We start from the raw sequence: 13,712 nt of genomic DNA on the forward strand, positions 1-13,712 counted from the left end.
TAAAAAGTAGCCTATGTGTTAATCCAGGGTATAATCTATCTCCAATCCGAATTTCAGCCAAATCCGTCCAGTAGTTTTTGCGTGAAGGAGTAACAAACATACACACACACACACACACATACACACACACACACACACACACACACACACACACACACACACACACATACAAACTTTCGCCTTTATAATATTAGTGTGATACTTTATAATAATACGGTATTTAACACCATGCGAGAAAAAATCTAAAAATATATAGGTAAACAAGATAATAGTAGGTATTTAGCAATAAGCAATCGAAAAATGATAAAATTATATAATAATTCATGTTAAAGATTCCACTTTTTTATCTGTTTTACAAATATCCAAAACGTGACGTCACAGTCGAAATTAACATGGCGGCTAAGGTATCATACCTTAGCCGCCATGTTAATTCCGACTGTGACGTCACATGGATTGAAATTGTTTTTTTTTCAAGGGACATCTATAGATGTCATTGACTGTAATTTGTTATAGATTATACTTAACCTATTAGTAATGTCATTGAAATCATTTTTTATAAGTAAAATTAATATTATCAATGTTTTTGTGCTACATATAAGTTTAAAACAAATTGCGTACGATGTTCCGAGGTTAAGAGTCAACGATACGACTCAAATTATAGACGAATTCTACGTCGTCAAATGATCATAGCGTAGTCAGTTGTATTTTAATAGCTGTGTTTTATTTTTAAACACCCGTTTTTGTTTGACAGCTGTTAATTAAATTAAAACACAAATTCCAATAATATTAGCATAATACCAGTACCCTATACCTTACTTACGTACCTAGGAGTAGACTTCTTCTTCTTCTTGTCCTTTATCCCACGCTATGTGGGGTCGGCACAACATGTCCTTCCAGACTGTTGTAGGCAAAGGAAGATGTAATAAGAATTATTACTTTCTATATCGATGGTAATAGGTGCTATTGGAAAGAATAACAACACAAAAATGGCGGGCTTCAAAATGTCATTTATTTAATGGTATCAAAACCAGCCAGATACTAACTTGAGATTTTACTGCAACTTTTTATTTCTAAATACGAAAAAACTTTTTCCCTGATCTAATATTTATCGTGGTACATTACGCGGCCAAAAATAATGAACATCGATCTTGAGAAGGAGACAGCAGATTTGTAGAGCATTGTCTCGGTCGTTGGGACCGACAAAGCGGCATACATGGGTATGAGTGACATCTCTGTCAACGCTCTAAAAATATGAAATGTCATTCTAAAGGCCATCACTTTAGGCCGCGCACTGTACCTACTTGTTACTTAATATTATATTATTAGGGCCTTACATTTATGAAATTGACGAAGCTGTGATAGCCTAGTGGTTTGGACGTCCGCCTTCTAATCGGAGGTCGGGGGTTCGATCCCGGGCACGCACCTCTAACTTTTCGGAGTTACCTATGTGCGTTTTATGTAATTAAATATCACTTGCTTTAACGGTGAAGGAAAACATCGTGAGGACACCTGTATGCCTGAGAGTTCTCCATAATGTTCTCAAACCTGTGGTAGACAATGGCCAAAACTCTTCTCTCTAAGAGGAGACCCGTGCTCTGTAGTGAGCCGGCGATGGATTGATTATGATGATGATGATGATATGAAATTGGCATTTTGTAAAAGAGGAACATAAAGTCGATTTATTTTAAATAAAAGATAATTAAAATATCTTATTGTTTTAATGAGTTTCCTACACGATTATAAATACTTACAAATTACAATAGAAATCTTAAGTTTCTAGAACCAGCAGTTTTAACTGGTACGATAATCTGTGAGTCAGTCAGTTTATCCTTTTATTTTAACAATAGACAAGCTGAATTTCGTTCGTTAGAAAATTCGCTATCTTCAAATTGTCTTTGCGGACGTCAAAAAGTGTCCGTAAAAATATCCCCTCAACCACGATTGGGTGTGAACTTGTCATTTAGGTGATTTATGCTATAATTATTTATAAATAAGGTAAATTTTACAATGCATTCTAAATAAGTTTTACAATGCAATTTTTAAGGCTCTCTTGCACAAGGACCCTTGTATACGTTGTAACTTTTTGGCAACCGCATTATGCTCTTGGTTTGGTAAAAAGTGCAGTATTACAAAATGTAACTGCCTCAATCACGAAGGAGAAAAGAAGGCCTAGATATTATAACTATCAGTTTAACTTTGTCCTTGTGCAAGTGGCTCTAAGGCTGAGATCTATAGAGCGTACTTTGACGTTGCTCAGACTTAAGCTTCAGTTAGAACGAGACAGATTTATGCCAGCAATATAACGTTGTCTCGTTTTAACAGTGTCTTAAGACTGAGAAAAGTCAAAGTGCACTTAAAGACCTTAGGGTGAGATCTATAGAGCGCACTCTGACTTAGCTTAGACTTAAGATAGAGTTAAAACGGGACAGAGATATATTTCTCACATAAATCTGTCTCGTTGTAACTCAATCTTAACTCTGAGCAAAGTCAATGTCCGCTCTATAGATCTCAGCCTTAGAGCCACTTGCACAAGGACAAAGTTAAACTGATAGTTATAATATCTAGGCCTTCTAGGCGCTCTATAGATCTTAGCCTCAGCACCTTGCGTACTTTTTTGGTTCTGCAGAGAACAAAACATGACGCATAGTTGGTATAGTCGAAGCGTCTTTTTCCGACTTTTATGTGTAACTAAGTACCTACCTACTTAGATATATCACATTACTAAATTTAAGATCTTATAATCACAAACGTGGCATAATTTGTCCAAAGGAACACGTGGACCATACGCAGACAGGTTTAGTGACGTAGGTAATTACATTCAAAAACCAAGTCAACCTCTGTCTCAGATACTCGTATCTATAAATTAGACCGGGCTTCAAGATGAATTTTGTTTTTGATGGTTCCGTACTTCAAAAAGGAAAAAGAACCCTTATAGGATCACTTCGTTGCCTCTCTGTCTGTATCTCTGTGTCTGTTTGTCTGTCAAGAACCCTACAGGATACGTACTTCCCGTTGACCTAGAATCATGAAATTTGGCACGTAGGTAGCACACGTAAAGGGAAAAAACCGAAAACCATGAATTTGTGGTTACATAAAAAAAATGTGCTCATGAACAAAATATAATAATTAGTATTTTCAACTTTTAAAGTAAGATCACTGTACCTACCAAGTGAGGTATCACATAAAAGGGCTTTACCTGTACATTCTTAAACAGATTTTTATACATAACTAATAATTTTTGATGTACCTATAGTGCAAAATGTCCAAAAAATACGACTGTAGTACGGAACCCTCTCTGACTCGCACTTGGCTGGTTTTTTCAATTTAATTTATTTTCACAAAATATATAATTTATAAGTAGGTGAGTATAGAAATTTATAGGTATCTAGATACTTTAGGATATGAATTTTTTTTTTTATTTTTTTTTCCACACAAACAGAAAAAACACAATATTGGTTTCTTCGTGCTCGTAAGCTTCGTTCGTTCGTAATTGAAGCAGCAGAATATTATGATGAGGTACCGCCGCGCGGGTCAATTTCTGTTAGACATTCCTTAGGAGTTAGGCCACAGAGATGTATCATGTAAGTAGGTACCTACCTATTGTTTTGATGTTTGCAAGTTTTACGGTGTAAGTCCCACAAATTGCTAATGCGCGTGGCAGCCATTTTAGTGACGTCAGCACTAGACTGAAGTTACGAGCTGATGGTATATTTTTATTTCGGCTGACGTCAAAATGACGTCATTTCGATGTTAATGAGACACGGTATATAGAGCAATAGCAATTTGCGGGACTTATATTAATATTTTTATAAATTGATAACCTAATTTAAATAAATAAAATTGTTCTAACTTAGTTTCTAACGTGCAACATTAACTAATATCACATTCTGGACAAACACTTACAGTACCTAACATAAAATACCTAATATAAAAATACCTATCAGTAGGCCACAAGTAGTAGGTAGGTGTGTTAATTAATTATTATTATGAAATCGTCTATTTAAAAATACTTGTAACGATACATGTAAGATGACGAACGAACGAACGAACGAAGTCTTCTTATTATAACTACGTCTAAACACCAAAGTTTGACAGTTATACATTGTGATGATTGCAATCACCTCTGATTACCTAGCACTATCAGTAAAGCAGGTACCAACGATAAGAGTGGTCAGGTGCAAAAAGTTGTTTTTGAGTTACCTACTTCATCATCATCGCGTGCCTTCTTCGAAACGAAGTTTGGAGGTTATCATGCGAAAAGCTTCTCTATTTAAAGCCGCCTCTTTTAACTTTGGGTAACTAAGCCCTGTCCACCCCCTTATATCGTCCAACCATTTGCGTCTTTGGCGACCTGGAGCCCTTTTGCCTTCAATTCTTCCTTCCAAAACTAATTTTGGGAATGAGAATGATTGGGAATGAGAGTTACCTACTTTCTTACCGTTAAAATACGTGTGAACTTTAAAAACTGATGTTTCTAAAAAAGAAAGCTACGGAGGGCCAAGATTTTAACTTACTTTTTAGTTTGGTCCTACGTAGCATCCATCCGTTTTTCCACATTTTTAGGGTTCCGTACCTCAAAAGTAAAAACGGAACCCTGATAGGCTCACTTTTTTATCTGTCTGTCGGTCTGTCAAGAAACCTGTAGGGTACTTCCCGTTGACCTAGAATGGGTCTTTTAGCTGGCATTAGGGGAAAAATCTGAAAACCGTGAATTTGTGGTTACATCGCACAAAAAAAAAATTGTGGTCATAAACTAATAATTAGTAGGTATTTTCTATTTTCGAAATAAGATAACTATATCAAGTGGGGTATCATATGAAAGGACTTCACCTGTGCATTCTAAAACAGATTTATATTTATATTTGTGCATCATAGTTTTTGAATTATCGTGCAAAATGTCGAAAAATTACGACTATAGAACGGAACCTGACTCGCACTTGGCCGGTTTTTTTAGCGGTAACTCAGAAACTGCACTTTGCAGTTTAACCGTTTTTAGTTTTTAGAACTAGGATCGCAGATCATCGCAATGTGATAATCACAACTCCTGTGCTAACCCCTGGTAGGTATATACTATATAGGTATATAATATTATGTAGTATTATGACTAGAACTATTGAGAGAAGTTCAGAGAACACAGTAATTTTCTTACAGACAGTAATTGGACCCTAATTTTAAATTATTTTAAAGTTATAGGTTATAGATATCGAGAATCGAGATACCAACTTACAATAATAATTAACTATACTTAACTTCCTATTAAAATCAATGGTCTCTATGTAATACATTAAAATACTTAGGTAAAATACTAATCTACAGTAAATTTAATAAGATCAAATTTAATTTAGTCTTATTTGAATTCGAGTAGGTACTTAATTATATCTTCAGATAGAGATTTTCAATTAAGTATACTTACCATGTAGGTATTTGCGTTTAGGCTCAACGTAAGTCTTAGTTCTTGTTATACCTACAACTGTAAACTATAAAATTTAAACCAGCCTAGGCCCATGATCTTCCTGCTCTATGAGCTTAGTATGAGGTTTTACATCTTCGATATCACCAACGCTTTAACGCTAGAACATTATAATTTGAGAGTCCAAATAAATTTACGTAAAAGTAAAATGGACTTAAAAGTTATTGATTTAAAAGTCAAAACTTTAGTAGGTAGGTAGGTACCAGTACAATTTTTAATTTTGCAACGTCTCCACTTAGAGGGCTAACTGTAAATATATGGAGCAACTTGAGCATCAAAACAAATCAACGAAGGAGTGTTTCGACGTTCGGATCCTATCAACGTAGGTGAGATATCAAAATCTCATACTAAGTACAACTCAAAAGTCTGTTTAAGAGTACCTTGAGTACTACCACTTTTATAAATCTCATCGGCAAAATTCGTTTGCGCAGACAAGTGCAACCTAATGCCTAACCAAAACTAAAACCGAATGTACACCAATGAAATACAGTCCTTATTGCTTGACGTTAAGACACCAGTGGCCCTACCGCGGTTGTTTGACAGCTACAATGTCACGATCGCAATCATCTCTGATGGGTTAATGCTCGCTCACTATTGGCCACAATGCATTGTTGCAAGAAGAATCGCACAAATTCAGCCAATCAGAACAATTGAGATTGTAATAATGATTGATGCAGGTTTTAGACAATCGCCCTACAGAACAACAGAGACTCGTGCTATCTCACTCATAATTCGCGCGTACAAAACATCACGTGTAGGTAACAACCAATAGCGGAAGGACGCACGATATGATTGGCTGAGATGTTTCCGCGCCATTCAAAAATAAGATTTCTGCGCAGGTACATCGGCGTAATTTACAAAGTGGTAGTACTGTAATTTAATGTGTAATGTCTGACGGAGAAGGTTTCGAGGCAATGGCAACGTGCGCGTCCAAGCCGTTGGACGCTCGCGACTGTCGGCGCATCCATGGCCCCGGTTGTCTTTCTGAAACTAAAGTGCCGTTGTTAAAATTCAGCACTTGAGAGATCAGTTTAAAAAAAAAGGATATTAGCCATTATAAATGACTAATATTCCCATTTGCTCTCCAACTAAGCGTTAAGCTTGTGCTAGGAGTAGGTACGACAATAGTGCAACGGGCGGGGCTTGAACCGTCGACCTTTCGGTTTTCAGTCCACTGCTTTACCCGTTGAGCTATTGAGGCTCTATTGTTGAAACTTGAAACTGAATCTAACCAGAATTGCTCAACTCAAGTTCAACTACTTTTCTTATAATGGACTTAGGCAGACATTGCATAATTTGTAATAGAAAGAAGATGCTATTTGTTTCTAGCGTTTGTCTTAGCTTACGCTAGGACCCGCTTGTAGTAGAAATTATGTTATAAGTCCCGCAAATTACTATTGCGCTGGAACCATGTCTCATTACTATCTAAATGACGTCATTTTGACGTCCGCTGAAATAAAAATATCTTCTACTAGCTCGACACTTCAGTCTAGTCTTGACGTCACTGAAATGATGGCCACGCGCATTAGCAATTTGCGGAAATTATAAGGTTTGTATATTTACTCATCTGTGGTTATATTATATGCGTCAGGCACGTCAAACAAACACCACAAGCTGGAGAAGAAGGTTACAAAAAAAAAACCTACCCCCACTGTCACTGCTCTGGCTGATCAGCTGGTGGTACTCAGTGGACAGCCTGCGCCGGCCGTGCTCGTACTTGGCTTCTTTGGCCAGAAGTGCCTCCCGCTGCATTTGCGTTCGTAGCTCCGTAGGCACGTCCGGTATGAAGAGCTGCATCAGGCCCGTCAGACCGAATACAACATGCTGGAAGAAGATTCACTTAGTGTAGTGGGTATTTTAAGTTTCTGATTGAAGCTTTAAAATTTAAAAGCTCCCCTTGAGCATTCGTCCAGGTTACACATAGGGTCTAATAATTATCTAAAGTTCGAACTCAATTATTTCCACCATAAATATTTTTACTTCCACATAAAATGCCTAAAACTCTTGTTGCCTAAAACGTACCGTAACCGTACGGTAACGGATGTCATAAATAAAGCGAAAGCTGATTACATTGGTGACTGAGAGCACTGATGACTTTAGGATATTGATGGAAAGAAGAAAATATTTATGTAAGAAAAAACAAAAACAGCAAACAAATGGCGAATCAGATACGAAAGGAGAAAGAAGAGTAAGAATTAATTGACGTAAAAAAACTTAATACTAACAGAGTATTGCAGAATGAGATGAGAGTAATAACTTATTGTTAAAAAGATTAAAAGAATTACCTCAAAAACCACAACAAATGCGAGTCTAGCAGCGAAAACGTGCCAGTAATGTGGGGAGAGGCCGTAAGGATCGGTGTGGTGGGGTGGGTTGCGGTACCCCCTGTATGCACACACAGGGGGGTCTACTTCGTTCTCATCTGCACCCCATTCTTCCCTATAATCCGATGTATTGAAAACTGAAAAAAAATTATTATTCATGAGTTTCTTTGAATGTCATAATTACAATATTTAGATCTACAGTGTATTCTACAGTGTCGTTAGGCACACATTTCTGATTTCTGGCCGTGCTTTGTTTGTTCCGAATGTATCATCAAGGTAAGCTTTGATTTACTCTGTATTTCACAGATTTAAGATTAGATTATAGAAGTTATAAGACAAAATATTTCAAGTCAACTTAGTACAATTAGCATATAGTTACAATATCAATAGTTTATTGAATACAATTATAATATTTAGAAATTGTACCTATAACTTTGTCTGATTAACCCACAGTTAATGTTGTAAGTTAGATCATTGATATAGATGAGGTATACAATTGGTCCCAAATGGGTGCCCTGGAGTACACCGGTACACTTACGTGAAAGCGAGTGGTCAATATATCCGGCTAGAGTGTTGTCCGGCGAGTACACGTATTTGTATACCATGCGAGGTATGAAATCACTGGTGTATGCTATCACAAATGCCTGCAAATTAAGGTGACACGTCATTGCATTATTGCTATTTATAAACTTAATAATTACTAAATAATATTATAGATCCAATTACTTAATTACTAAATGAATGGGATAACCATAGGGTAAAATTAAACCTTAAAACACAAAATTTAATTTATCCGTTGGAAATAAGCAGAAGCCTATCCAAATTCCACTGGTTCTTTATGAAAATATATAGGGTAGGTAGGGTACCAAGTTATTATGCGGAAATCTATGTGAGTTTGATTATTTAATAGATATTCGGTTATTAGCTTCTAAGTAAGTAATTAGCTTTTAGTCATTTTAATATTAAAGCAAAAGAACTTACGTTAGAAACTACGGCAGCGTACGTGATGCCTCTCAGAATGCCATACCTAAAAGTGTAACAATTTAGTATATCAGAACATAAACTCCAAAACGAGGTATTGACCACTATCTATTTTGCATGGTACTGGTAATATAACAATGAAACGGTCTGGTTTTGCATACGCACCAAGCTCCTATATCTTCGACTCTTTCAGCCAAAGGTCTTCTTGCTTGCGTGACCATTTTGTATGCGTCAAGGCGGATTTCTGCGATGTTGTTCAGGAGGGCGAAAAGTGGAGCCAGAGGAAAAGCTGCCACAAATAACGTCACGAAGCCATATTGCAGGACTGAAAAAAAATTTCAAATTAAATCTATACAGAAGTTGTTCAAGTATGACTTTTAAGTCTTAAAATTAAAACTATTACCTACTGTGCTGATGAAATAAAATAGCAAAATGGCTGTTATATCCAGCGGTAAATTGTATTGTTCCGTTACAATGCTTGTATAAATAAGACAGGAGTATGAAACTTTGATAGCCTAGGACGTCCGCCTACTAATCAGAGGTCGGGAGTTCGTTCCCGGGCAAAGTGGTCATCATCATCATCATCATCAACCGGTAGACGTTCACTGCTGGACATAGGTCTCTTGTTGGGACTTCCACACGCCACGGTCTTGCGCTACCTAAATCCAACGGTTCCCTGCGACTCGTCTGATCTCGTCCGTCCACCTGGTGGGGGTTTTCCAACGCTGCATCTTCCGATGCGAGGTCGCCATTCCAGCACATTCCATTGGCGCAAAGTGGTGAAGTCTACCAATCCGCACATCGCCAGTGTTGTAGACTATGGCCAAAACCCTTCTCAATCTGAGACGAGACCCGTGTTCTGTAGGGAGCCGGTGATGGGTTGATCATGTTGATGATGATGAAACTTTAAATAACTCGCCATAACGCACAATTCCCTGATTAGCTTACAGTCTTTGGGACAGAACAAATGAATAAGTTAACTCCCAATTCTGTGTGCAAATCAGTCATGGAACTAGGAATCAGCTTAGCTTTTAAATCAGTCAACGATTTTGCAAACAGCATTAAAGCTGGATTGGCCTATTGAAAACCGAAACCGTGATTTGAAAAGGGTTTCGGCAATTTTTTAAAAATAAAAATGGCGGGCAAACGAGCAGGCCGGTCACCTAAAGTTAAGTGGTTACCGCCGCACATGAACATTTGCAGTACCAGAGGAACCACTAATGCGTTGCCGGCCTTTCAGGAATTTGTTGGTCCACCCCGCTTACTAAATAGGTATATACCTACTACATTTTATAAGTGTTTATAATAGGACAAATAATATGTTGGAACAAATATCAGAATTACTATTCGTTGATTGTAGGTAGATTTATTTTATGGAGATAATTGAACTCACTCATCTCAAGATATTCATCGAAAAGCGCCAATCTTCCAGGGTCCTGTAAATGATAATCCTGCTCCCACGCCATGTGTGGTTTATTGGGATCTCTCGTGACTGCTCGGTGTGATCTCTGACGCCACCAGTTGTGGAATTTCCTATCAAAATTATAAGTTCATGACCACAATTTTTTTTGTATAATGTAACCCTCAATTCGCAGTGTTCAGATTTTTCCCCTAATGTCTGCTATAAGACCTACCTACCTGCTAAATTTCATGATTCTAAGTCAACGGGAAGTAACCCTGTAGGTTTCTTGACAGACCGACAGACAGACAACAAAGTGATCCTATAAGGGTTCCGTTTTTCCATTTGAGGTACGGAATCCTAAGAAGGTGAATGCTTAGCTCAGTACTCAGGGTTATTTTGGGGTCAAAAATAGATATTGAATTCGATAAATCTTTTTGCTAATGCACAATGATTTAAAAAAACAAAAGAAAGCTGATAAGATAAACTTACGGGTAACCAAGTTCAACGAAGTTATTAAAGCACTGCTTGCCGATCATAATGATAGCAAGCTGAATACACAGCTCGGAAAGACAACCAGCGGGATCGCAAATGTCCCCTTTAAGCTTGAAGAACTCCGATTTCCGTGCTTGATCATCCCCTGGATAATCGAAGAAACGACCCTGGAAAATCAGTACCCTTATAAACGCGACAGTGTGTTTGTTTGTTGGTTTGTTCTTCAATCACGTCGCAACGGTGCAACGGAATGACGTGATTTTTTGCATGGGTATAGAAAAAGACCTGGAGTGACATAGGCTTATCTTGAAAAATCAAAGAATTCCCACGGGATTTTAAAACCTAATTCCAAGCGGAAGAAGTCGCGGGCATCAGCTAGTTCAAATAATAAAGACGCTAAAATCTAATTAAGTAAATGTCTGATATGATTCATTCAATATTAATTGGCTTGTTTCCACTTGAGACTGTCATTAGCAATAGGATTACATTCGACATGTCACGTAAACAATAGGGGTTAATAAACCAAACACTCATAAGTAGAGCCCATTTATTTTTAATGGAGCCGGTTCAACCTTATATATTTTGTTGCAAACCAACCAGTGTTGATGCTTTTGAATTCACCCGCCACAACTTAATCCTATTGTTATTGCTAATGACGGTCTCAAGTGGAAACACACCAGTTAATATACACAAAGTTTTACAAGATGTTCATTCTTGAAGATTTTATTGAAAGATCAGATTAAAATCGGGATACGCACATTTGGTTAGTATCAACTTTGACGATAATTTAATATTTAGAAGAAGAAAATAAGATATTTAATAAGTAAAATCAAACAAACCTTAAAGAAAGCGATATAGATAAGTGACGAATAGAAGTTTATGAATTCAAAGAAGAAAATTTTGAAAGTGTAAGAATCTTCATATTCAGTCTGCGTGCGAGGGTTTTCGATATTTGTTAAAAATACTGCTACTTTGGCGTAGATCTGAAAAATAAAAATAGACTAAAATCTATGTAAGTGCCGTTTTAAATGAACAAGCTTCGAGGTTCTGCTGTTTATTAAGAAAACAATTATAGTTAAGCAAACATTTTGACTTTTTTGAGGAGCTAGCAGCTACTTCTATCACAATCGTGAAGAACTTTTAAGAAAATCCTATAAAGCTTATTTACGGAACGATAATAATTATGAAAATCACTCAGTTGATGGTTGAAACGCTAGTTCATAGCACTTGAAAGGACATGACCAGTGGAACTATGTTCGCTTGCCTAGGTGTCAACAATCAATGTGCAGCAAAGATTAATAATATTCTTCGCTGTACATTTGCGTTTTATTATCAGCACTATTTATTTAAAAGCTCTAAAAACTGAGTAAAATAAAAAAAGTTTCGTCACGAAATTCGCCTTTCAATACCAGATAGCGCTAAAGCGTTTCATGAACTAACTCTGCCTTTCGATACCAGATGGCATTTTTCGGAATAATAAATGCATAGGCCTATAATTTTTGGATCTTACTGTAAAGTTAAAATCCTGCATATTTTTTCAAGTCGGAAGACAGGTACTGGTCATGTCCTTTAATAAAATAGGAGCCCAATAATCAAATTTTAAATCAAATATGCATTGGCAATAATTTAGCTTTAATCACAAATATACCCCGATATAATAGCTTTAATCACAAATATATATCTAGGACATCATAGTCCGCTATATAGAATGCAATTCCTTGCAAATTGTCATAGAGATGTTATAGATATCTTCTGTGACAGTATACCCACAATAAAAAATAAATTAAGTACCTTGATAAGTTAGTAAATTGTAATAAATTAAGTACCTACCTTGATAAGCTAGTAAGTTAGGAAATCTGTGAATTGTTAGTTGTAAGTTAACCTTTTTTTCTTTTTGTTTGTTAGAAACTATTTGTACAAGTTTTGTTCTTGTTTAGTTTGTTTTGATAAGTGTGTTTGTTGCGCTGTAGTTATTGTACCACCTAATCGCGCATGCCACGTCCACATCTAGTAGACACAATTAACAACTAATATTTCTGTATATCTATTAACTTGTTATCATACAATAGTTGTAGTCAGTTTTGTGGACTAATAAAAAAAAATACCCGCGTAAGAATCATGATCATGGTCAAGTTGAGGAGCGCAGCCGTCATAGCCGTGAAGATCTTTGCGTGCTTCTTCAAGAAGAACCCAGTACCGCCATAGATGACCGACACCATTGATATTCTGTAGATTATGGTGCCTAGGACAGCTCCCATTACTATTGTTATCTGTTGAGTGAAAGAAATCAAAATAAAGTTACGGTGTACTCAAGAGTATGGTGTCTGATAATGGAACAATTTAGTCGACAGGTGAAATATTCGTGGGCTTGAAACATTTTTAGTCAATCCAATCGTGCTCTACTTTATTAAACTTTGTAATTTTCTAAAACATTTCCCTTGTGACAACTGATTTTATTAGAGGAGGATAATTATATGTATAAAAAGGACATTGTATTACACAAATAGTGATGCCCGCCATACAACTCTCAAGAAAAACTGAAACTTTATAAAAAGGCGAAAATCAGAAAGCTCCTTCTTTCTTGTGAAACTATCTGTTGTCACCAAACCTTTTTTATCTATTCATAAAAGTTACCATGAAAAGCACAGCAGAGCTGGTGGCCACATATCGCATGGTTTTTTGCCAAGTAGGGAGGTACGGTTCCTTTTCTCTTGTAACTGGGTTAGTACGGAATGTTTTCACAGAGGCCTCAAACTCGGGGCGTGGGTCTTCATCCTAAAAAATAAAAGTATGATTTCTCAAATATATCAAAGTCAAAGTCAAATTATTTATTCAGAATAGGTAACATGTTACGCTTACTGACGGTGACAATTGTTAATTTGTATAGTGGTGATAATTAGTTACGTACCTACTTGAAACTATATGGCAAACGTAAAAAATACGGGAATACTGCGAGTGCTGGGAACGTACAGATCAGGATGAAGCAGCATGTGTAGACTTCAAAAATCACTACTCATATCACTACCCATGTTATAAATGCGAA

General features: G+C 36.6%; 2 protein-coding genes and 1 long non-coding RNA gene across 4 annotated transcripts in view; 1 reads left to right on the forward strand and 2 right to left on the reverse strand.

The window, feature by feature from the left end:
• Window positions 1–1,703: 1,703 nt before the first annotated feature.
• On the reverse strand, window positions 1,704–3,368 carry LOC138402736 (uncharacterized). Its single transcript, XR_011237080.1, has 2 exons — window positions 2,525–3,368; window positions 1,704–2,386 (listed from the first exon to the last, which is right to left on the reverse strand). It is a non-coding gene; the product is annotated as an uncharacterized lncRNA (long non-coding RNA).
• Window positions 3,369–5,807: 2,439 nt separating this feature from the next.
• LOC117985097 (anoctamin-4) overlaps window positions 5,808–13,712 on the reverse strand; it is a 30,674-nt gene continuing 22,769 nt past the window's right edge. For both annotated transcript variants that reach the window (XM_069500700.1, XM_034971774.2), the window contains exons 15-25: window positions 13,304–13,444; window positions 12,775–12,939; window positions 11,509–11,652; window positions 10,667–10,836; window positions 10,169–10,308; window positions 8,941–9,100; window positions 8,776–8,821; window positions 8,333–8,438; window positions 7,756–7,931; window positions 7,117–7,294; window positions 5,808–6,460 (exon numbers count right to left, since the gene is read on the reverse strand). In XM_069500700.1, the coding sequence (XP_069356801.1) occupies window positions 6,348–6,460; window positions 7,117–7,294; window positions 7,756–7,931; window positions 8,333–8,438; window positions 8,776–8,821; window positions 8,941–9,100; window positions 10,169–10,308; window positions 10,667–10,836; window positions 11,509–11,652; window positions 12,775–12,939; window positions 13,304–13,444 (1,539 nt within the window). In that variant the 3' untranslated portion in view covers window positions 5,808–6,347. The remainder of the gene's footprint in view (window positions 6,461–7,116; window positions 7,295–7,755; window positions 7,932–8,332; window positions 8,439–8,775; window positions 8,822–8,940; window positions 9,101–10,168; window positions 10,309–10,666; window positions 10,837–11,508; window positions 11,653–12,774; window positions 12,940–13,303; window positions 13,445–13,712) is intronic.
• The window catches only part of LOC117985190 (tRNA pseudouridine(38/39) synthase), a 38,806-nt gene continuing 32,941 nt past the window's right edge, over window positions 7,848–13,712 (forward strand). Inside the window, exon 1 of the mRNA XM_069500724.1 lies at window positions 7,848–7,857. The gene's annotated coding sequence lies outside the window, so the exon portion shown is untranslated. The remainder of the gene's footprint in view (window positions 7,858–13,712) is intronic.

This window comes from Maniola hyperantus, chromosome 9, assembly GCF_902806685.2.
Source record: "Maniola hyperantus chromosome 9, iAphHyp1.2, whole genome shotgun sequence".
In the NCBI taxonomy this organism is placed as follows: Eukaryota; Metazoa; Arthropoda; class Insecta; order Lepidoptera; family Nymphalidae; genus Maniola; species Maniola hyperantus.